Source organism: Ziziphus jujuba, chromosome 1 (assembly GCF_031755915.1).
Source record: "Ziziphus jujuba cultivar Dongzao chromosome 1, ASM3175591v1".
Taxonomy (NCBI): domain Eukaryota; kingdom Viridiplantae; phylum Streptophyta; class Magnoliopsida; order Rosales; family Rhamnaceae; genus Ziziphus; species Ziziphus jujuba.
This window is the reverse complement of record NC_083379.1, coordinates 41,015,003-41,040,177: the sequence shown is the minus strand read 5'-3', so window position 1 is coordinate 41,040,177 and position 25,175 is coordinate 41,015,003. Positions and strand designations below refer to the sequence as shown.

The following is a 25,175-nucleotide window of genomic DNA, read 5'->3' as shown; positions in this document are numbered from 1 at the left end:
AAATAATATATGTTATGAAATTATCTATATATTATAAAGTTAAAAATAATTTTCATCTCCAAATTATGTTATCATTTTGTATTTTAATTTTTAAAAATTTTCAAATTGCAATTTAAATAAATTATCATTTAAAATAATTATAATGCGTAGAATTTGCATTGACTTTTTTTATAAATCGTAGACTTTGCAATAATATATATTTGTTTCAGTGAAGAAAATATTTTTTCATTCATCCGAATAATATATATATATATATATATATATATATATATATATATATCTGCTCCATTCTTAAAAGAAATGTCCAACATGCATGTAATATGCTTGTTCAATCTTTACTTGCTTATCCAATGGCACCAAAGCAAAAACCAAATAAATAAAGAAGTAGAAAAGAATATAACTGGATTTGTATGGAAAATGTATGTGGTTTCTTAGCATTTGTGTCAGGGTGCACTATTACTATAATATATTATTACACTTGTAGATTTTTATTTTTATTTATTTTTTTCCTTTTGATCAGTTTTTGCCATTGTCAACTACATATGAGGATTGAGAAACCCGGTTTGAAATAGTGAAAACTAAAAAGCAATATGCGTTGAATATTTACACAACTAGAGATGCATATTATACTCTTCTATCTTCAAAATGTGATAGCTTGAGTCATTTATAGGTAGTCGATCTCTTTTCAGTTTTAGTTAGTGCTTTTCATTTCCATTTTTTCGGTTCCTTGTGGAAAACAACTTTACACGATATAGTGCACTAACTGGTTTGTACGTATAAATTTTATTCATATATTATACAGCTAGAAATGCACCGTATGCTAAAGTTTTTATCATCAAAACAATTTGGCTATGCTAGACAATAGACGATAAGTTTCTTGGAAATGAAGCTGAAAGGTACAAAAGGTTGCAGAGATTTATATATTGTTATAGAGCTTTACAAATTCCACTATTATCAATTATGACAAATGAAATTTGAACTCATAGATATCATTTTAAATACTGGTTGTTTAATTGTCTTTAACAATCCAAACTGCTTATAAAACAGGTCAAACTGCCTTAAATAGGTTTTGATTGTCAAGGTACAAACCTTTAGTTGAGTTTATTCTACATGATCAATCAATATATGCTAGATATATTATTTGTGATACTAAAACTTTGAAAGGACGGAAATGGAAGAGCCAAGCCATCCATCAAAGCCATGCTGTGAAAAACAACCATTTCCCTTAAAGATTAGGATTCAAAAAGTGCTTTAAGATTGTAAGACCCAGTCACATTGGGCTCTCCACTCCAAGCCAGTTGGGCCAATATCTCGTAGGCCCTTTCAGTGGGATGAGAAGAGTCAAAGAACACATATTCACTGACATTGTCACATAGATAATACTCAGTTACACCTCTCCTTCCACCACAGCTCCAAATTCCTCTGTAGGGTCCACTGCCACAGCATGCTACCTGCCCTTCCTTGAAACCTTAACAAAACAAAGAAAATCAACAAATTATTTAAATTAGCAATGGATATTATATATGTACGTTTTCTTTTGGTAGAAGAAATTAAATTATGTACTATGACTAAACTAAGAAATGTAATTGGTATTTAGAGATACCATATTTAGAAGGATGATTGATAATATCTCCCATAAGTGTGTGAAATTCAGGAATTGAATATTTGAATCCCTTGAGGTCACTATGCAGTTTTTGGAGGACTTTGGAAATCTCTATATTGTGCAAGTCAACATATGGTGTAACTGGTTCAAAGCACTTGTTTTCCCCTTCAGGTACCCCTGTCCTTGAGACTGGCGCACACCCTAAAGGCCACAGGCTTGGAAATCCAAATTTCCTTCCTCCAACCTCATATATTTCCTGAACACATCAAAAACAAATTTAATAGAATTTTTAGGAAAGAAACCTTTAAGAAAAAATTTAGAATATTAAATAGAAAATGTAACAAATATCATTTATATATGTATCAAATATGGGATTCATAGGATGTTGGTACATACTTTGATGACTTGGGTTATATTGCCTATCACCTGCCCTACAAATTGCTCGACAGAATAGGTATAAAGGACGCTGGAGTTTGTCTGAAAAGGAAATAAATAGTCGTTGCCTCCAACACTAAACAAGTAAACGGCTTTTGAAAGCAAAGCTTCGGCCTCTGTATCTCCTAGTTTCTCCCTCAGTACCCTGCTAATGTTCTTGAAATAACCAAGTTGAGTTTGAAGGTCTATCACCTGAAAAAAATTGGATCAGATACTTAGTTTTCATTGCAAACGAAATTTTTTTTCTCCTTGTTAATTAAGATAAGAATATTTGTAATATGCTTGAAGATATTAATATATTATTGACAAACATGATATATATTTAATTTTTTTCATTTATGCCTCTAGACCTTAGTATCGAAGCCTGATAAAGAAATTTACCGATCCTTTCCGAGTTTCAACGAGAGCACCAGCTCCTGCTGATGCCAAATTCACCCCATTTATAAATAACTTGTTATGAGGGAGTAGATATGGTGGAATGAAAGGCAACTTTGCATACTGAGCTGCATCAAAGAAATTAAGATATATATAAATATGTCCACAAAAAATTTTATCTACTGAGTGTCATAAGTTCAAAATAAGCTAGCGTTTGATTACATGTAATATGAGTGATATATTATACAAATTATATTTAATTGAGAGCTAGACACCCAACAAAATATTTATGTATATATTTAAATATATACATATATACAGTCAAATTTAAGGAAGGTCGACCTTACTTCAATAAAATAAGTCAGTCTACAATTGTGATTATTAGATCACATCAAAGATTTTGGTTTAAAATTCAAAAACTTATTAAATATGAATTTAGTAACATTTTAAAACTCTATTTATGAAAAATAAATCTTATCAGAAACCAATAATTAATAAATATAATTTTAAATTTTAGTTTTTTATGCGATTTAAAAACTGAAAAAGGAAGATCTCATGATAATGCTCATATTAAAGACTTTATTTGATCTTAGCTATACATCTATCTATAAATATATATGTACATACATATATATATATATATATGCGCGTGTGTGTGTGTGTGTGTGTGTGTGTGTGTGTGTGTGTGTGTGTGTGTGTGTGTGTGTGTGTTTACCAATGAAATCTGGAACTAGACGGCCATCACAGAATCTGCCTGTTGGGTAGTGAAAGAAGGTTTCCCCATATGGCCAATAATTAGCCTTGCCAATAGTAGTGTTGATGTAGTTGTTATTTCCAGCATCAAACTGTGAATCCCCAAATATGAATAAGGCTGCTTGCTTTTTGTAAAGCCAAGAACTTTCATCGAAGCATTTTGTTTGAAAATTGAATAGACTTATGCAAAAAACAAACAGATAAATGTTTATAAGGTTTAACTTTGCCATTACATAGAGACTGCCTATTCTCTTCTCTGCTACAACTATATGCTAAATAGGGCTGGGTCAGAACTCTCTTCTCTCTCAAATTCTGTATGTGTACCTTTAAATTGATTAATCTACTTGTTAATCAAGCATAGCATTGGGACTATGTTTGAAAATTGAATTAAATAAAAAACAAAGAATGATTAAGTCGGTTGCATTCGAACATCATTAATGACGAATTTCTCTAACATAAATTAAGATAGACATTTCCCACATGTTTATAGTTTCCAATCCTTGTTTGACAAAATAAGTAAAATTCCATTCTATAATAATTGGATAGAATAAAAAAGTATATGGTGTGGCTTCAGAATATGCTAGCTTGTAGTTTGAGAAAAGATATGAGCAGAATTTGCATTGATTTTTTTATAATTTGTGTATGATTTGGACTTTTCAATAATATATATTTGTCTCACGGAAGGAAATGTCATAAATCGTAATAATATTTAGACGATATATAAAATATGTACTTAATTCTTAGTCAAAGAACATCTATATATATATATATATATATATTTCTTGGTAAACGGCGCAAAAACCAAACAAATAAAGAAGAAGAAAATAATTAAACTGGATTTGTATGGAAAATGTGGTTTGTTAGCCCTTGCTGTCCGGTTCACTGTCACCATAATAAAATAGGCTTACAAATTTTGTTTTTCCTATTGATCAGTTTTTTGACAACTATATATAATATGGCGATTGAGAAGCCACGGTTCAACTGGTGAAAACTAAAAAGCTTTGAATATTTACACAACTAGAAATGCAAATTATACTCTTTATCTTCAAATTTTGATAGAAAGCCATTTATATGTAGTCGATCTTTTTACGGATTTAGTAGCACTTTTTTAGTTCCATTCTTTAGGTGCCATGTAGAAGACAACTTTACAAGATATGGTGCTATTTTTTAGTTCCTACGAATCTATTCATATGTTATAGTATATAGCTGAATTTTATGCTAAAGTTTTTTACCACTAAAACAATGTGGCTGTGCTTCACAATGGAAGAAAAGTTTCTTGCTGGAAACGAAGCTAAAAGATGCAAAGGTTTCAGAGTTTCATATATGGTTATAGAGTTTTACAAATTGTACTATTACCAGTTTTGGGAAAATTTGAACTAATAAATATCTTTTCCATAAATCTTAATTATTGGTTTTGAAATTGTTTCTCTAACAATCAAAACTACCAAAAAAAAAGATAAAAATTCCTTTATTCAGTTTTGCTGATCAAGGTATATACATTTTACAACTAGAGATTGTTAAGACATTTATTTGTGGTACCAAAATTTTGAGAAAAGGAAAAAGGAAGAGAAGCGTTGCTATCATGCCTGCCATGTGTCACAATCCTACATTTTAAGCAGCGGAAATAGACAGTGCAGCACCAAGACTCTATAGTCAAGGCCAACCTTTTCACTATCTGAATTCATATATCGACCCATCTGATATCAATCGTATGCTTTTGAGGTTCACTGACATGAACTACTCTCGCGAGTCTCGCACGTAGGCGACCGGCATCAAGGCTCTTTGCTAAGACATTCACCCCATCTATAGGTTCTCATAGTCATCAAGGCTCATGCCGCCTAATAAGCTAGCCCGATGGCCTCATGCCCATTCGGTAACTTGAAGCTCGACCTTATGCCAAGATCTAGCCAGTAACACAGCTCTCCATTCTAGTCTTGATCCATGCACATCCCGAATAGCACATGATCTTGGTGTATGCACATCACATCGTGCCAACATGCCATCCAAAGTAGTAACATAAGATCCAAAACCCATATAGGAATGCCACACGATGGCACGGTGTCACCCCATCCATGCCTACTAGATTCCGACCCTTTATAACAAAAGCCTACGCATGACTTTAGCATAGCCAATAGGAAACAGTATAACAAATGCTACACTCAGCCTTTGGCACAAGAGTGACGCACAATAACAGCTCATAGCGTCTACTGGTATTGTCCTCGGGACTCCCTGTCCCTCGAAGACATAAGACCATCTCCGTGGCATGTTATGCCTGCCCCATGGCTTACTGTCACCCATGGGAGGCTTGCTTAGCCCAAGCTCGAAGCCAAAGCGGGGGGCCATGGAGAGCTAGACACGGACCACCCCCCTAAAGAGCTTATTTAGCCATTTCCTTTCTAGCAACAACAGATATCACTTTGTGTATGGAATCATAATGGGGTTTTCTCTAGCAAACCTTTATATTTTGGCCCGCCATTCGACTTGCACCATTGTAGTGACATTCTTAAGAGATTCCCATGGCTCGAGATCAAAGATCCCGATCTTCAAATATTTACAAAAATACCACTAGGCTATTCCAAATGTGTGGACCGTCACACCATGTGTGTGAAATCAACCATTTCCATTAAAGACTAAGATTCAAGAAGGGGTTTGAGATTGCAAAATCTCCAAGCCAGTTGGGCCAATTGCTTGCAGACTCTCTACACGGCATGAAAAGAGTTGAAGAACACATAATTACCAACATTGTCACTTAGATAATACTCTATTGCATGTGTAGTACCAGCCCCATCTTAAAGCTCCTTTGTAGGATCCACTTCACAGCATGCCACTTTCCCTTGAACCTTTCACAAGGAATTAAAACAGCAGTTAATTTTTTTAATTAGCAATAGGAAATAATGAACCAACTACATTAAAAAATGGCAATGTATTGGCATTGGTAAGCATACCATATTTAGAAGGATGATTTATAAGTTGTTCCATTAGTGTATGAAATTCAAAAATTGACATATTTGAACCCCTTGAGGTTGCTTTGCAGTTTTAGGAAGAGCTTGAAAAGTTGTTTATTGTGTAGTTCAGCATATGGTGTACTTGGTTCAAAGCAAGCATCCTTGTTTTCCCCTAATCTAAGCACCCTTGTGAGTGGAACACACCCTAAAAAAATTTCCTTCCTCCAACACCTATATTTCTTAAATAAAATGAATGTAATATATGGAATGATTAAGGTTAAGAAAAATGTAGAACACTGAATAGAGAATGTATGAAATATTGGATATATTGTATGCTAGTACGCACTTTGATGACTTGGTTTATGCTGCCCATCACCAGCTTAATGAATTGTTCCTCAGAATAGGTATGAAATGGATGGTGGAGTTTGTCTCAAAAGGGAATAAGTAGTCGTTGATTCCAAAACTAAATAAGTAAATAGCTCTTGACAACAAAGAGTATGCCTCTGCATCTCCTAGTTTCTGCTTCAGTAGCTTGCTAATGTTGGATTTATACTCCAGAAGCAATCTAAACCGTTGATCAAGAGCCTTAACTAATAATGGGCCGTAAGATCCCCAAACTAGCTCATTAAATGATAGAGCCCACTTAACTGATTATTAAGATACAAAAAAGAGCCCATTAATTGGGCCTAAGGTGTTATGAAATCCTAGGAGAATTAGGATTAGCAGTGTATAAATACACTACTTACTAGCCTCCAAATATAGGTTTTTACGTATTATTTTCTAGAGATTGAGAATCTCAGTAGAGAATTAAAAACATCTTGAGAGAAAAACAGAAACGATAAGTTTTAAAGTGTTTTTCAGATTAATCTTCTTGTTTCTTTTGTGATCAGGTGCGCCCACACACAGAACCTCCAATAGAAAATGTTTTAGAGTGAATAGAAAATGTTTTTCTATTCATTCTAATAATATTATATATATATATATATATATATATATATGTCCGCTCCATTTTTAGGTCAAAGAACATCTATATGTATATGTATATATATGTTTATTATTGTTAAAAGAAATGTGTAAAATGCATGTAATATGCCTGTTTAGTCTTTACTTGCTTATCCAATAACACCAAAGCAAAAACAAAATCAATAAAGAAGTAGAAATGAATATAACTGGATTTGTAGGAAAACGTATGTGGTTTCTTAGCAATTGCTGTCCGGGTGCACAATTACTATAATATTATTACACTTGCAGATTGTATTTTTCCGCTTTATCAGTTTTTATCATTGTCAACTATATATGAGGATTTGAGAAGCCCTGTTTGAAATCTTGAAAACTAAAAAGCAATATGCTTTGAATATTTACACAACTAGAGATGCAAATTATACTCTTTTATTTTCAAAATTCGATAGCCCGAGTCATTTATACATAGTCGATATCTTCTCAGTTTTAGTTGGTGCTTTTCATTTCCAATTTTTCGGTTCCTTATAGAAAACTTTACACGATATAGTGTATTTATTGGTTTGTACATATAAATTTTATTCACATATGATATAGAGATGCACTGTGTGCTAAAGTTTTTGTCACTAAAACAATTTGGCTGTGCTAGACAATAGACGATAAGTTGCTTGCTGGAAATGAAGCTGAAAGGTACAAAAGGTTGCAGAGATTTATATATTGTTATAGAGCTTTACAAATTCCACTATTATCAATTATGACAAATGAAATTTGAACTCATAGATATCATTTTAAATACTGGTTGTTTAATTGTCTTTAACAATCCAAACTGCTTATAAAACAGGTCAAACTGCCTTAAATAGGTTTTGATTGTCAAGGTTCAAACATTTGGTTGAGTTTATTCTACATGACCAATCAATATATGCTAGATATATTATTTGTGATACTAAAACTTTGAAAGGAAGGAAATGGAAGAGCCAAGCCATCCATCAAAGCCATGCTGTGAAAAACAACCATTTCCATTAAAGATTAGGATTCAAAAAGTGCTTTAAGATTGTAAGACCCAGTCAGATTAGGCTCTCCACTCCAAGCCAGTTGGGCCAATAGCCCGTAGGCCCTTTCAGTGGGATGAGAAGAGTCGAAGAACACATATTCACTAACATTGTCACATAGATAATACTCAGTTACACCTCTCCGTCCACCACAGCTCCAAATTCCTCTGTAGGGTCCACTGCCACATCATGCTACCTGCCCTTCCTTGAAACCTTAACAAAACAAAGAAAATCAACAAATTATTTAAATTAGCAATGGATATTATATATGTACGTTTTCTTTTGGTAGAAGAAATTAAATTATGTACTATGACTAAACTAAGAAATGTAATTGGTATTTAGAGATACCATATTTAGAAGGATGATTGATAATATCTCCCATAAGTGTGTGAAATTCAGGAATTGAATATTTGAATCCCTTGAGGTCACTTTGCAGTTTTTGGAGGACTTTGGAAATCTCTATATTGTGCAAGTCAACATATGGTGTAACTGGTTCAAAGCACTTGTTTTCCCCTTCAGGTTCCGTTGTCCTTGAGAATGGCGCACACCCTAAAGGCCACAGACTTGGAAACCTAAGTTTCCTTCCTCCAACCTCATATATTTCCTGAACACATCAAAAACAAATTTAATAGAATTTTTAGGAAAGAAACCTTTCAGAAAAAATTTAGAATATTAAATAGGAAATGTAACAAATATCATTTATATATGTATCAAATATGGGATTCATAGGATGTTGGTACATACTTTGATGACTTGGGTTATATTGCCTATCAGCTGCCCTACAAATTGCTCGACAGAATAGGTATAAAGGACGCTCGAGTTTGTCTGAAAAGGAAATAACTAGTCGTTGCCTCCAACACTAAACAAGTAAACGGCTTTTGAAAGCAAAGCTTCGGCCTCTGTATCTCCTAGTTTCTCCCTCAGTACCCTACTAATGTTCTTGAAATAACCAAGTTGAGTTTGAAGGTCTATCACCTGAAAAAAATGGGATCAGATACTTAGTTTTCATTACAAACGAAATTTTTTTTCTCCTTGTTAATTAAGATATTTTTTTTTTTTTTTGGATAGATCCTTGTTAATTAAGATAGGAATATTTGTAATATGCTTGAAGATATTAATATATTATTGATAAACATGATATATATTTAATTTTTTTCATTTATGCCTCTAGACCTTAGTAGAGAACCCTGATAAAGAAATTTACCGATCCTTTCCGAGTTTCAACGAGAGCACCAGCTCCTGCTGATGCGAAATTCACCCCATTTATAAATAACTTGTTACGACTTACGAGGGAGTAGATATGGTGGAATGAACGGCAACTTTGCATACTGAGCTGCATCAAAGAAATTAAGTTATATATAAATATGTCCACATAAAATTTTATCTATTGAGTGTCATAAGTTCAAAATAGTTAGCGCTTGATTACATGTAATATGAGTGATATACTATACAAATTATACGTAATTGAGAGCTAGACACCCAACAAAATATTTATGTATATATTTAAATATATATATATATATATATATACAGTCAAATTTAAGGAAGGTCAACCTTATTTCAATAAAATGAGTCAATTTATAATTGTGATTATTAGATTACATCAAAAATTTTGGTTTAAATTTCAAAAACTTATTAAATATGAATTTAGTAACATTTTAAAATCTTATTTATAAAAAATGAATTTTATCGGGAACCAATAATTAATAAATATAATTTTAAATTTTAATTTTTTATACGATTTAAAAACTGAAAAAGGAAGATCTCATAATAGTGCTCATATTTAAGACTTTATTTGATCTTAGCTATACATCTATCTATATATATATACACATACATATAAATATATATATATATATATATATATATATATATATATATATATATATATATATATATATATATATGTGTGTGTGTGTGTGTGTTTGTGTGTTTACCAAGGAAATCTGGAACTAGACGGCCATCACAGAATCTGCCTGTTGGGTAGTGGAAGAAGGTTTCCCCATATGGCCAATAATTAGCCTTGCCAATAGTAGTGTTGATGTAGTTGTTATTTCCAGCATCAAACTGTGAACCCCCAAATATGAATAAGGCTGCTTGCTTTTTGTAAAGCCAAGAACTTTCATCGAAGCATTTTGTTTGAAAATTGAAAAGACTTATGCAAAAAATAAATAGATAAATGTTTATAAGGTTTAACTTTGCCATTACATAGAGACTGCCTATTCTCTTCTCTGCTACAACTATGTGCTATATTGAATTTACCTTGATATATAGAGCTGGGTCAGCACTCTCTTCTCTCTCAAATTCGGTATGTGTACCTTTCAATTGATTAATCTACTTGTTAATCAATTAATTAATCAAGCATAGCATTGGGACTATGTTTGAAAATTGAATTGAATAAAAAACAAAGAATGATTAAGTCGGTTGCATTCTAACATCATTAATGACGAATTTCTCTAACATAAATTGAGATAGATATTTCCCACATGTTTATAGTTTCCAATCCTTGTTTGACAAAATAAGTAAAATTCCATTATATAATAATTGGATAGAATTAAAAAGTATATGATGTGGCTTCAGAATATGCTAGCTCGGATTTTGAGAAAAGATATGAGCAGAATTTGCATTGATTTTTTTATAATTTGTGTATGATTTAGACTTTTCAATAATATATATTTGTCTCACGGAAGGAAATGTCATAAATCGTAATAATATTTAGACGATATATAAAATATGTACTTGATTCTGAGTCAAAGAACATCTATATATATATATATATATATATACATATATTTCTTGGTAAACGGCGCAAAAACCAAATAAATAAAGAAGAAGAAAATAATTAAACTGGATTTGTATGGAAAATGTGGCTTGTTAGCCTTTGCTGTCCGGTTCACTGTCACCATAATAAAATAGGCTTACAAATTTTGTTTTTCCTATTGATCAGTTTTTTGACAACTACATATAATATGGCGATTGAGAAGCCACGGTTCAACTGGTGAAAACTAAAAAGCTTTGAATATTTACACAACTAGAAATGCAAATTATACTCTTTATCCTCAAATTTTGATAGAAAGTCATTTATATGTAGTCGATCTTTTTACGGATTTAGTAGCACTTTTTTATTTCCATTCTTCAGGTGCCATGTAGAAGACAACTTTACAAGATATGGTGCTATTTTTTAGTTCCTACGAATCTATTCATATGTTATAGTATATAGCTGAATTTTATGCTACAGTTTTACCACTAAAACAATGTGGCTGTGCTTCACAATGGAAGAAAAGTTTCTTGTTGGAAATGAAGCTAAAAGGTGCAAAGGTTTCACAGTTTCATATATGGTTATAGAGTTTTACAAATTGTACTATTACCAGTTATGGGAAAATTTGAACTAATAAATATCTTTTCCATAAATCTTAATTATTGGTTTTGAAATTGTTTCTCTAACAATCAAAACCACCTAAAAAAAAAAAAAAAAGATAAAAATTCCTTTATTCAGTTTTGCAATTCAAGGTATATATATTTACAACTAGAGATTGTAAAGACATTTATTTGTGGTACCAAAATTTTGAGAAAAGGGAAAAGGAAGAGAAGCATTGCTATCATGCCATGTGTCACGGTCCTACAATTTAAGCAGCAGAAATAGATCGTGCGACGCCAAGACTCTATAGTTAAGGTCAGCCTTTACACTATCTGAGTTCATATATCAATCCATCTGATATCAATCCTACGCCTTTAAAGTTCACTGATGAGAACTACTCTCGAGATTCTCGCCGTAGGCTATTATGATTGCTTCCCGGCATCAAGGCTCTTTTCCAAGAGGCTCGCCCCATCTATAGGTTCTCATAGTCGTCAAGGCTCATGCCGCCTAATAAGCTAGCCCGATGGCCTCATGCCCATTCGGTAGCTTGCAGCTCGACCTTGTGCCAAGATCTAGCTAGTAACCCAGCTCTCCATTCGGGCCTTGGTCCATGCACATCCCGAATAGCACATGACCTTGGTGTATGCACATCACATCGTGACAACATGCTATCCAAAGTAGTAACATAAGATCCGAAACCCACATAAGAATGCCACACGATGGCGCGGTGTCACCCCATCCGTGCCTACTAGCTTCTGACCCTTTATAACAAAGGCCTACATGTGACTTTAGCATAGCCGATAGAAAAAAGCATAATGAATGCTACACTTGGCCTTTGGCACAAGAGTGATGCAGAATAACAGCTCGTAGCGCCTACTGGTACTGTCCTCTGGACTCCCTGTCCCTCGGAGACATAAGACCACCTCCGTGGCACATTATGCCCGCCCCATGACTTACCGTCACCCATGGGAGGCTTGCTTAGCCCAAGCTCGAAGCCGAAGCGGGGGGCCGTGGAAAGCCAGACACGGACCACCCCCCTAAAAAGCTTATTTAGCCATTTCCTTTCTAGCAGCAACATATACCACTTTATGCGAGGAATCATAATAGGATTTTCTCTAGCACACCGTCATATTTTGGCCCGCCATTCGACTTGTACCATTCTAGTAACATTCTGAAGAGATTCCCATGGCCCGAGATCGAAAATCCTGACTTTCAAATATTTACGAAAATACCACTAGGCTATTCCAAATGTGTGGACCGTCACACCATTTGTGTGAAATCAACCATTTCCATTAAAGATTAAGATTCAAGAAGGGCCTTGAGATTGCAAAATCTCCAAGCTAGTTGGGCCAATTGCTTGCAAACTCTCTACGCGGCATGAAAAAAGTTGAAGAACACATAATTACCAACATTGTCACATAGATAATACTCTATTACACGTGTTGCACCAGCCCCATCTTTAAGCTCCTTTGTAGGGTCCACTTCACAGCATGCCACTTTCTCTTGAACCTCTCTCAAGGAATTAAAACAGCAGTTAATTTTTTTAATTAGCAATAGGAAATAATGAACCAACTACATTGAAAAATGGCAATGTATTGGCATTGGTAAGCATACCATATTTAAAAGATGATTTATAAGTTGTTCCATTAGTGTATGAAATTCAAAAATTGACATATTTGAACCCCTTGAGGTGGCTTTGCAGTTTTAGGAAGAGCTTGAAAAGTTGTTTATTGTGCAGTTCAGCATACGGTGTAATTGGTTCAGAGAAAACATCCTTGTTTTCCCCTAATTTAAGCACCCTTGTGAGTGGAACACACCCTAAAACAATTTCCTTCCTCCAACACCTATATTATTAAATAAAATGAATGTAATATATGGAATGATTAAAGTTAAGAAAAATATAGAACACTGAATAGAGAATGTATGAAATATTGGATATATTGTATGCTGGTACACACTTTGATGACTTGGTTTATACTGCGTATCACCAGCTCAATGAATTGTTCCTCAGAATAGGTATGAAATGGATGGTGGAGTTTGTCTCAAAAGGGAATAAGTAGTCGTCGATTCCAAAACTAAATAAGTAAATAGCTCTTGATAGCAAAGAGTGTGCCTCTGCATCTCCTAGTTTTTACTTCCGTAGCTTGCTAATGTTGGATTTATGCTCCAGAAGCAATCTAGACCGTTAATCAAGAGCCTTAACTAATAATGGGCTGTAGGATCCCCAAACTGGCTCATTGAATGATAGAGCTCATTTAACTGATTATTAAGATACAAGAAAGAGTCCATTAACTGGGCAAAAGGCGTTATAAAACCCTAGGAGGATTAGGGTTAGTAGTGTATAAATACACTGCTTACTAGCCTCCAAATATAGGTTTTATGTCAAGACCCGTCCAGAATTCCTCCTCCGGAACCCTAGACAAGCCCTGATCCCAGGGAAACCCTACCGGACCCTCCAACGGAAAATCCGACAGAGCCTCCCCTAAGGGATTTACTTACCACAAATTACTTGCACTGAAAACACACTTCTATAAACATCCCCTTATTCCTCCCGCAAACTACAAATTGATTCCACAAATTGCAGCACTTCAAAAATAAAACAACAGCAGCAACCCAGTGCATAAATAAAAACAACACATCCAATACAGTATACAGAGCATTATACAATAAATAAACAAATAAATACCCCTAATATAAATAAACTGCAATAAATTATAATAAATAATTTTAGAACACCTTTGAGGTTTAAAACATTATTTGCAATTTACATCGACGCACCACACCATATACCGGTGATGCCCTCCGATACCCAGCGTCCTGAGCACCGACTGGCGGGGGGTTAAAGAGAGAAACCTACAACGGCCACTTCGGCGTCCCGACAGTACCGCTGCTACAACCATCACCCGGCCAAGGAGGGGGGCGGCTGTGCACAACAATAACCTTGCCTGCCCACGGTCCAATGGCAACTCACGGGTGAAGTAATAACCGCATGCTAAACCACATAATAACCGCGTGCTACCACGTGTCCATACACCATACACCAGAACACCAATACTGTATGAGTGCGTCTAAAAATAAACAATAATAACCAACCGTACCGTTTTCCAAAATTACCGTGGGAATTATACCAAATTTTCACAAAACACCATCCCACATATTTTTATTTAACAACCCGGTACGAAACATTGATAACCAACAAACCACAATTTTCTCGAAGTACGAAATGCAACCATAAAAATACCACGGGCATAATTTATAAAATTTAAACAAATATTTTCGTAAAATATTAACCCAATTATGCCCGAAAAATCATATTTGAAACCACGTACAATTAATACCGAAACATACTTTGCTCATGTATAATAAATAAATTAAATCACAATAAAATTCATAATTAAATCGCACCACATGAGCATAATTTAAATACCAATTAAACATAATTAATTGTCCAAAAATGATATAAAATCCAGACACAATCAATTACTGAAATTACTTGCTCATGTGTAATAAATATCATTTAATCACAATAAAATAATAATCGGAAATTTCTAATGACCCCAAAATTTCATTTAGCACCAATGGGTAAATATATATATAAAATAATATTTTTTTTCCGATTGTATTTAAAATACGCCACATGAGCACAATTTACAGATATAAAATTAATACCACATAAATACAATTAATTACCCCAAAAATATTTTTAAAGGTGGGTCACTCACCTGGAGCACGCAATTAACCCATGATCCACCACGCAATTAATATTTTAATCGGGTAAATAATACCCGGTACCCGGGGGGTCAAACACAAACTTTAACCAAAATGGTCGAATGATATACCGAATCGAAGCTCGTGGGACGAGGATCACAAATCCGGTCTCCATCGACCCCAATTCCGCCGGAGGTGGCCGGAATTTGGTCGGGAAGCTTCGGCCGGTTTTGATCTTGAGGGCTCTTTCAAACGGTGGGGAATTTGGGCAAACTAACCCTGGAAATGGACTCAGAGGGGTCGAAAATAGTGGGATAGAGGTATGGGACGGGCTAGGTTGGTCGGAAACGGCGAGAATCGCCGGAAAAATTTCACCTCGCCGCCGCGACTTCGCCGGCCCGATCTGGGCGCGTCCGGCGGCGGCTGGCCGGGAAATTTGGTGGCCGAGGTCGCGAGGTGGTGGGTTTGGACGGTGGCCGGCGCGTGTAGCATTCTGGGGATTGAAATCCGGCGAAACGCCGGTCAAACAGGGAGAGGGAGAGAGTCAAAGGAGAGAGAAAGGGAGAAAAAAAAAAACAACTGTCTGCGTGTGTGTTTTGGTGCTCGGGGAAGAAGAAGGAAAAAAAGAAAAGAAAAGGAAAAGAAAAAAAAACAAGTGTTTTCCCACGTGGGGAAAAGAAAAGAAAAAGAAAAAGAAAAAGAAAAAGAAGAATAAAATGAAATAAAATAATTAAATAAAAATATATTATTATTTAAAATAATAATAAAAATAATTTGATTTTTACACATGGTTGACATGTGGCATTTCACCATGGTGACACATGGTCACCTTCAGTAAGTCACACGTGGCACATCGTTACGCGTATAAAAATAATATTAAAATAATACGGTATTTGAAAAAAACTCTGCAGGTCCATAACTTTCAAACCACATGTCCAAATCGGACGTGCCGCTAGTCTACGGACTCGTATCGACGAGCACTTCACAACCATGCATGAGTCAACACTCAACCTTGCATGAATAAAAAGTCAACTCCGGCACCCCTTGGACAGTTTGGACCTCAACTTGTTTTGCTCAAAACTTTCAAATCGTAGCTCCGTTTTCAACGTGCTACCAGTCTACGAACTCGTGCCAATGTGTACTCCGTAACGGTACCTTAGTCAACCTAGAATTCCAACCGGGTCAAAAAGTCAACTTTTGACCCCTTGATCAACGGTCAACAGTCAACCTCGGTCAACGTGCAAAAATTTCCGACATGATTCGGGACGGGGTGTTACATTTTACGTATTATTTTCTAGAGATTGAGAATCTCAGTAGAAAATTAAAAACACCTTCAGAGAAAAACAGAAACGGTGAGTTTCAGAGTGTTTTTCATATTAACCTTCTTGTTTCTTTTGTGATCATGTGCGTCCACACGCAAATCTGTGACTAGAGAATAGTTTGGAAGGTTCTGCGTATAAAGGTTAGTAAAATAATGGATAGTGACGTTATTTATCACATGCTTTATTCAGTCTCAATCAGGCTTCCACTTTGAAAGGAGAAATAGAACCCTTTTAGATATGGTGAGGTCAATGATTAGTTATTCATCATTACCTGAATCGTTCTGGGGATATACCTTAGAAACAGCTGCATACATAATAAATTTGGTTCCATCTAAATCTGTTTCAAAGATACCCACAGAATTATGGAAAGGACACAAACCTAGTTTAAACCATATTCGGATTTGGGGTGCCCCTGCACATGTCTTAGCACAAAAATCTCAAAAATTGGAATCTCATACAAAAAGTGTATGTTCATTGGCTACCACAAGGGAACAAGAGATGGAATATTTTATAATCCAAAGGAAAAGAAGGTGATAGTGAGTACTCATGCCACTTTCTTATAAGAGGATTATATGAATAATTTTAAACCTAAAAGAGCTTAGCTCAGTTCAAAATCCACCAGAAACTCCAAGTTTTCCATCCCTGTTTCCTGTTGATGTTCAAAAAAGGGAAAACGTACAAAATATACCCAAAGGTGAACAAACACAGAAAACAACTCATGACCAAATTCAAGAAACTCAAGAACAAGAATATATTGAAGAGATTGGTAATCCACGTGAACCACAAAACTTGGATCCTCCTATACATGTACAACAACCAGTGTAGCAAACTCGTAGTGAGAGAGTGATACATAAACCTGCAAGGTATGCCTTGTTAGGAGAGACTTATCAAGTCGTTCTGAATAATCCTGATGACGACCCTACCATATACAAAGAGGCATTGGAGGATGTTGATGTGCAAGAGTGGAAAAAGGCCATGGACCGTGAGATGGAATCTATGGATTCTAACTCAGTCTGATCTCTTGTAGAAGCACCTAAAAGGGTAAAACCAATTGGGTGTAAGTGGATCTACAAGAGAAAGAAAGGACCAGATGGGAAGGTTGAAACCTTCAAAGCTAGATTGATGGCAAAAGATTATACCCAGAAAGAGGGTATAGATTATAATGAATCATTTTCGCCAGTAGCCATGGTTAAATCTATCCAGATTCTCTTAGTTGTAACAGTAGCTCTCAATTATGAGATTTGACAAATTAATATCAAAACAGCTTTTCTAAATGGGGAGTTGGAAGAGGACATCTATATGCAGCAACCGAAAGGGTTCACAACAAAAGGTCAAGAACACATGGTTTGCAAGTTGCATAGGTCAATTCATGGACTTAAGCAAGCATCCAGATCATGGAATATCAAGTTTGATCAAGTTATCAAATCATACGGTTTTAAGAAAAGCCCTGATGAACCATGTGTGTATAAAAAGATTTAAGATATAGTGGTAGTTTTTCTGTTCTTTACGTAAATGACATTCTGTTAATAGGAAACAATGTGAAAGTGTTGTCAGATGTAAAAGGTTACCTGAAAGAGCAGTTTGATATGAAGGACTTGGGTAAAGCTAACTATATTCTAAGAATCAAACTTTTATAAGATCAGAAGAATAAGGTATTAGCTCTATCTCAAGCTTTCTACATTGACAAAATAGTGACCAGGTTCAGCATGGAAAATTTCAAAAGGGGACTTCTATCCTTTAGACATGGAATTCATTTTTCTAAGGAGCAATCACCAAAAACTCCCGAAGAAAAAGAACTCATGAGTAAGAAACCTTATACTTCGGATGTTGGTAGTCTCATGCATGCCATACTATGTACTAGGTCAGATATCTGCTATGCGGTGGAAGTAGTAAGCTGGTACCAATCAGATCTCGGAGTAAAACATTGGACTGCAATAAAGCATATACTCAAGTATTTAAAGAGAATGAGGGATTATATGTTGGTGTATTTCAATGGGAGTCTTGAAACCCTTGGTTATACGGACTCTATTTTCAAGGGGATATTGATTCTAGTAAGTCAACATCAGGATATGTGTTTACCCTAAATGAAGGAGCCATTTGTTAAAGGAGTGTTAAAAAAACTTGTGTTGCTAACTTCACAACTGAAGCTGAATATGTGGCTACATCTGAAGCTGCAAAGAAAGCTATATGGCTTAAGAAATTCCTTTTGGATCTTCATGTTATACCAAGTGCATATCGGCCCATTACCCTTTAATGTGATAATAGTGGGGCCGTAGCACAGTCCAAAGAACCCAGGTCTCACAAAAAACAGAAACACATATTAAGAAAGTACCGCTTGATCCGTGATTTCATTGAAAGAGGAGATACAATGGTTACTAAAGTAGCATCTGAGGAGAACCTAGCAGATCCTTTTACTAAAACTCTTCTTGGACATGTGTTTGATAAGCATGTAAATTGTATGGGTCTTAAAAGGGTCCCAGGCTTACTTTAAAGTAAGTGGGAGTTAATTACATTTGTACTCTGGGAGCAAAAAAAATTGTAATTTCATTTTCTGATCCAATAATATTAAGTTATTTTTGCACATAATATTTTACGTTTAAGGTCCAGATTAATTATATAGTATATGATCATATGGGTAAGTCCATAAAAGACATGATCATAGGTTCTCATAATTAATGATGTGTCTCACAGTTGTTAAATAAAGTTGGACACTTTATTTAGACTGCAATATTTTATGAAATAATTTATCTTGATTATTATAAAATATTGGAATGTACTATGGTCATTCTGAGAGGATCGAGAGAGATTTAATTGAGGATAAATTTCTATAAAAGGAATTGAATCTCAGGCAATATTTGATATGTTATTTTTTCTTAATCTTGAGTATATTGTAAATAGGTAATTAAGTGACTATAGTTCTTAGAGTTATCAATAAGTGAGGTCTATTATGAACGGCCAATATCTTGATGATTTGAGAATTATGGTCCTTTGATTACTAAGTATTTATGAAATATATAAAATGAAATTTGTATGAAATATTCTCTTGACATATTTCGATATTCGGATATTGAAAGTCACTGGCCAGTGCATTGGATCCGTTAGAGAAACTGATAAGTTAAGAGAATAAATAATTAATTGATTGACAGAAATTATTATCAATTAATTATTGATATTTTACAAAGAAAAAATACAATTAAAAGCAATTACCGTCAACGAACTATATTTGAGAATTGAGAAGCCTTGGTTGGAATAGTGAAAACTAAAAAGCAATTACCTTTGAATATTTTCACAACTAGAAATGCAATTTATACTTGACAGCTCGAGTCATTTGTACGTAGTCGATCTTTTTTCAGTTTTAGTAGTACTTTTTTAGTTCCATTTTTTTGGTTCCGATTGTGGAAAACAACTTTACAAGATATAGTGTATTTTATTAGTTCGCACATGTAGATTTATTCATATATTATACAGAGATGTACTGTGTACTAAAGTTTTTACCACTAAAACAATGTGGTTCTGCTTGACAATAGAAGAAAAGTTTTTTGTTGGAAATGAAGTTAAAAGGTATAAAGGTTACAGAGATTTTTATTTATAGTTATAGAGCTTCACAAATTCTACTATTTTCAATTATGGAAAATTAAATTTGAACTCATAGGTATCTTTTACATAACTCGTAAATATTGGTTGTATAATTGTTTCTTTAACAATCAAAACTACTTATAAAACAGGTCAAACTGCCTTAAATCAATTTTGATTGTCAAGGTACGAACATTTGGTTGAATTTATTTTACATAATCAACATATGCTGGATATTATTACAACTAGAGATTGTTGAGAAGACAATGATTTGGAGATACCAAAATTTTGAAAAGAGGGAAAAGGAATAGGAGCTGTGCCATCATGACATGTTTGTGAAAATCAACCATTTCCCTTAGAGGCTAAGATTCAAAAAGGGCTTTAAGATTGTAAGGCCCAGTAAAACTGGGCTCTCCACTCCAAGCCATTTGGGCCAACAGCTCATAGGCCCTTTCAGTGGGATGAGCAGGGTCAAAGAAAACGTATTCACTAACGTTGTCACATAGATAGTACTCCGTTTTTACTCTCCTTCCTCCACAGCTCAAAATTCCTCTGAAGGGTCCACTGCCACAGCATGCTGTCTTCCCTTCCTTGAAACCTTCAAATGGAAAAAGAAAAAAAAAAAAATTAACAATTTGTTTAAATTAGCAATGTAAAACTATATATGTTATTTACAAATTTTACCATTATAAAACGCCTACGTCATGTTGGGGTCACACTTAAATATATGTAATTCATGAAAAATTATATGTAGCCTGTTGTTGACTCAATCATAATGTGGATATTGATACCATCATTTCAAATATGAGTTATTTATATATACTATACCATATTTAGAAGGATGATTTATTAGTTGTTCCAAAAGCGTATGAAAATCAGGAATTGAGTATTTGAATCCCTTGAGGTGGATTTGCAGTTTCTGGAGGAGCTTGGAAAGCTCTTTATTATGTAATTCATCATATGGCGCAATTGGTTCAAAGCACTTGTTTTCCCCTTCTGGCACCCTTGCCCTTGAAAATGGCACACACCCTAAAGGCCACATGCTTGGAAACGCAAATTTCCTTCCACCAACCGCATATATTTCCTAAACATTAAAAATAAATTAAACATAACCATTTTTTATAATCAACATTAAATTTAGGGAAAGAAGGTTGAGAAAAAAAAGTAGAGCATTAAATATATATCAAATACTGGATATTTTTAGGATGGTTGTACGTACTTTGATGACTTGGGATATGTTGCCTATCACCTGCCCTACAAATTGCTCGACAGAATAAGTATAAAGGACGCTGGAGTTTGTCTCAAAAGGGAACGAGTAGTCGTTGCCTCCAACACTGAACAAGTAAACAGCTCTTGAAAGCAAATCTTTCGCCTCTGCATCTCCCAGTTCTTCCTCCAATAGCCTGGTCACATTCTTGAAATAAACAAGTTGAGTTTGAAGGTCTATAACCTGAAAGATTGGCTCAGATACTTCAGTTTTCATTATAAATGAAACTTTTCTTCTTGTTGTTAATTAAGATAGGAATTTTCTATAATATGATTGAAGATAGTAAAACAGACAAAAATTAAAAATAATTAAATATTATTTTATGCCTCTCGACCTTAATATAATATATATATATATATAGAGAGAGAGAGAGAGAGAAGCCTAATAAAGAAATTTAACCTACCCTTCCTTTCCGAGTTTCAACAAGAGCACCAGATCCTGCAGATGCAAAGTTCACCCCATATACAAGTATCTTGTTACCGGGGTGTAGATATGTTGGAATGAACGGCAATTTGGCATACTCAGCTGTATCAGAAAAGTTAACAAACATATAAATATGTGCTTACAAGTTGTTTATCCACAAGGTATCATTATTTAGCATAAGCTGATGCTTGATTAAATGTAATACAAATAATATGTTCATATGAATTATATGTAATTGAATGCAACCCAAAAAAAATGTTTGTGATATACTTAAAAATTTCATGTTTACCGATGAAATCTGGAACTATGCGGCCATTACTCAATCTGCCACTTGGGTAGTGAAAGAAGGTTTCACCATATGGCCAATAATTAGCCTTGCTAGTGGTGTTGATGTAGTTGTTATTCCCAGCATCAAACTGTGAATCCCCAAATACGAATAGAGCTGCATGCTTTTTGTAAAGCCAAGGATGTTCATCCAAGCTTTTTATCTGGATACTGAAAAGACTTATGCAGAAAACAAAGAGACAAATGTAAAGATTTAAGTTTGCCATCACGGAGGGACTGCCTGTTTTCCTCAGCTACTCTATGCTATATATCAAGGTGTAGTATACCTTGATTTATAGAACTGGGTGGTCGCCACTTTCTTTTCTCTCAAATTCTGTAGACATTCCTTTCAATTAATTAATCTATTTTTTAATCTGCTATTTATATATATATATATATATATATATATATATATATATATATATATATTTATTTTTATTTTTTTTTTTTTCAATTATTGGTCAAAAACACACGCATATGTTTTTTGTTTGTTACTGTAATAAGAGATCTATTTACATGCATACCTGTTCAATCTTTACTTGCTAATCCAATACCACCAGATTTGTTGACTTGGTAAACGGTGCAAAAACCAAATAATTAAAGAAGAAGAAAATAATTAAACTGGATTTCCATGGAAAACGTGGTTTGTTAGCCCTTTCTGTCCACTGTCAGGTCTACTATTACTATAATATAATATTAATACACTTGCATATTTTGTACGTTTTCCTATTGATCAGTCTTCGTCAACTATAAATGCCGGCGATTGAGTATCCCGGTACTCTTTGAATATTTACACAACTACGAATGCAAATTATACACTTCGTCTTCAAAATTTGATGTCATTTATATGCAGTCAATATCTTTTTTGGGTTTTAGTAGCGCTTCTATATTTTCATTTTTTCTGTTCCAAGAGGAAAGCAACTTTACAAGATATGTGTATTTATTAGCTCGTAAAAATTTATTCAAATATTACATAGCGCTAAATTGTTGTGCTAAGGCTTCTATCACTTAAACAATGTGGTTGTGCTTGACAATGGATGAAAAGTTTCTTGCTGGAAATTAAGCCAAAAGGAGCAAAGCTTTCGAGCTTTACAAATTATACTATTACCAATTATGAGGAAAATTTAAACTCACATATATCTTTAACATGAATTTTAAAAACTGGTTGTAAAATTGTTTCTTTTAATTACAATCCAAACTACTTAAAAAAGGGGTCAAACTGCCATCCATTTAGTTGAGTTTGTTTTACACAGTTTAACATTTTCTAGATATTATTACAATTAGAGATTTTTTTTGTATTGAAATTTTGAAAAGAAAGAAAAGGTAGAGGAGCTCTGCTACCATGTTTGTGAAATCATTTTACCCAAAAAACAAAAAAAAGTCAATGAAATTAACCATTTCCATTAAAGACTAAGATTCAAAAAGGGCTTTGAGATTGTAATGTCCAGTAAGACAGGGTTCTCCACTCCATGCCAGTTAGGCCAATTGCATGTAGACCGTCTCTGTGACACGAAAAGAGTTAAAGAACACATAATCACCAACATTGTTCAACAGAATATGTATGAAGATGGTAGAGTTTTTCTCAAAAGGGAATAAGTAGTCGTTGTTCCAAAACTAAACAAGTAATTATATCAATTAATCTTAGTAAATATAAACGTTTCTTCTTCTTCTTCTTCTTCTTCTTTTTTTTTTTTTTTTCCCTTAAAATGATAGCAATATCTTAGTTCTTACAGAGGAATTACTTCGAACATTTTATGCAAACCATTGGGATTATATTTGAAGATTGAATAAACAACAAAAGAATGCCCGAGTTGGTGACTGTCTAATTAACCTCATTAATGGAATTTGCTTTTACAAAAATTAAAAATAAATAAAAAAATAATCTCATTAGTGACAATATATATTTTCTGATATGTTTGATTTACAATCCTTGTTTTGTTTGACAAGACAAGTACTTAAATTCCATTGCAGAATAAATAGGTCAAAAAAGTATACACTATAATATGTTAATTCATAGAGAATTTGAATTTACTTTTTAAATTATGTATTATATATGATGGAGACTTTGCAATCATATATATTTGTCTCAACGAAGGAAATGTATTTTCATGATTTAATACTAATAATATGCGCTGCTTAGGTCTTAGTCAAAAAAAACATCTATATTTCTTTGTTTTTTTAAATTCTTAGAAGTAGATTTCTAACACGCCTCTTCCATCTTTACTTGCTTATCTATTTATTTGGTTCAGGGTTTATTTATTTAATTAAGATAGGAATTTGCTATAATATGATTCAATTTTCTATAAACTTTTCTTCTTGTTGTTAATTAAGATAGGAATTTTCTATCAAATGCCACCAAATTTGTTGACTTGGTGCAAGAACGACATAAATAAAGAAGAGAAAATACAACTCACTGGGTGTAAAATTCTTTATTAAAACATTCTAAACCACTAAAAACAGGCCAAAGTATAAAATTTCTAATCAAAACTTTGAAAGATATTATATCATGTGCATTTATAAAAGCACATGAACATCAAGGTACATGCATGTAGTTGAATTTATTTTACATAATTAATCAACATTTGGTAGATATTACTACAACTAGCCAGTGCGAAGACATTTATTTGTTAAACCAAAATTTGATTAGGGGAGGTAAAAAAACAGAGAGCTACCATGGTCCATGCCATTCCATGTTTGTGAAATCAACTGTTTATTTATTTGGTTCAAAAAGGGCTTTGTGATTGCAAGGCCCACTAATATTGGGGCCCCCACTCCAGGCCGATTGAGCCACTAACACCTGTCACACACATCCCTTTCCTTTACATCTCAAAATTCCTTTGTACGATCCACTGCCACAGCTGAATTAAAATAACAATTAATTTTTTTAGATGCCGTTTAATATGATTCATCTTCAATTTTTTTTTTTTAATTTGTTTTCTATCTAATTATATATAATTTATTTATGTTAAAGTGGTATTTAAATTTTTTCAAGCATCTAGTTTTGCTATAAAGTTAAGGAATTAAAAAAAATTAAAAACAAAATATAAATACAAAATTAAACACAATTTCAACTTATAGTGATT

General features: G+C 33.8%; 2 protein-coding genes across 2 annotated transcripts; both read right to left on the bottom strand.

Annotated features, from left to right (window-relative positions):
• Positions 1 to 1,013: 1,013 nt before the first annotated feature.
• LOC107434889 (GDSL esterase/lipase 1-like) lies at positions 1,014 to 3,447 on the bottom strand. Its single transcript, XM_016046401.3, has 5 exons — positions 3,129 to 3,447; positions 2,420 to 2,541; positions 2,000 to 2,230; positions 1,604 to 1,859; positions 1,014 to 1,468 (listed from the first exon to the last, which is right to left on the bottom strand). The coding sequence occupies exons 1-5, from the start codon at positions 3,394 to 3,396 to the stop codon at positions 1,233 to 1,235; spliced, it is 1,113 nt and encodes a 370-aa protein (XP_015901887.1). The 5' UTR covers positions 3,397 to 3,447; the 3' UTR covers positions 1,014 to 1,232.
• Positions 3,448 to 20,059: 16,612 nt separating this feature from the next.
• Positions 20,060 to 22,458, bottom strand: LOC107435117 (GDSL esterase/lipase 1). Its single transcript, XM_016046679.4, has 5 exons — positions 22,058 to 22,458; positions 21,749 to 21,870; positions 21,298 to 21,528; positions 20,907 to 21,162; positions 20,060 to 20,676 (listed from the first exon to the last, which is right to left on the bottom strand). Exons 1-5 carry the CDS (start codon positions 22,317 to 22,319, stop codon positions 20,441 to 20,443), a joined length of 1,107 nt encoding a protein of 368 aa, XP_015902165.1. The 5' UTR covers positions 22,320 to 22,458; the 3' UTR covers positions 20,060 to 20,440.
• Positions 22,459 to 25,175: the final 2,717 nt, after the last annotated feature.

What these genes read in the sequence shown, in the direction of transcription:
- LOC107434889 (XM_016046401.3), bottom strand. Translation starts at nt 3,396, where the DNA reads ATGGCAAAGTTAAACCTTATAAACATTTATCTGTTTGTTTTTTGCATA. An exon ending in TCTAGTTCCAGATTTCATTG is followed by an intron (nt 2,542 to 3,128) that starts GTAAACACACAC and finishes TCTTTGATGCAG; the next exon opens with CTCAGTATGCAAAGTTGCCT. An exon ending in TTGAAACTCGGAAAGGATCG is followed by an intron (nt 2,231 to 2,419) that starts GTAAATTTCTTT and finishes AATTTTTTTCAG; the next exon opens with GTGATAGACCTTCAAACTCA.
- LOC107435117 (XM_016046679.4), bottom strand. Translation starts at nt 22,319, where the DNA reads ATGGCAAACTTAAATCTTTACATTTGTCTCTTTGTTTTCTGCATAAGT. An exon ending in CATAGTTCCAGATTTCATCG is followed by an intron (nt 21,871 to 22,057) that starts GTAAACATGAAA and finishes TTTCTGATACAG; the next exon opens with CTGAGTATGCCAAATTGCCG. An exon ending in AAATCATCCTTCTAAATATG is followed by an intron (nt 20,677 to 20,906) that starts GTATAGTATATA and finishes TTCCATTTGAAG; the next exon opens with GTTTCAAGGAAGGGAAGACA.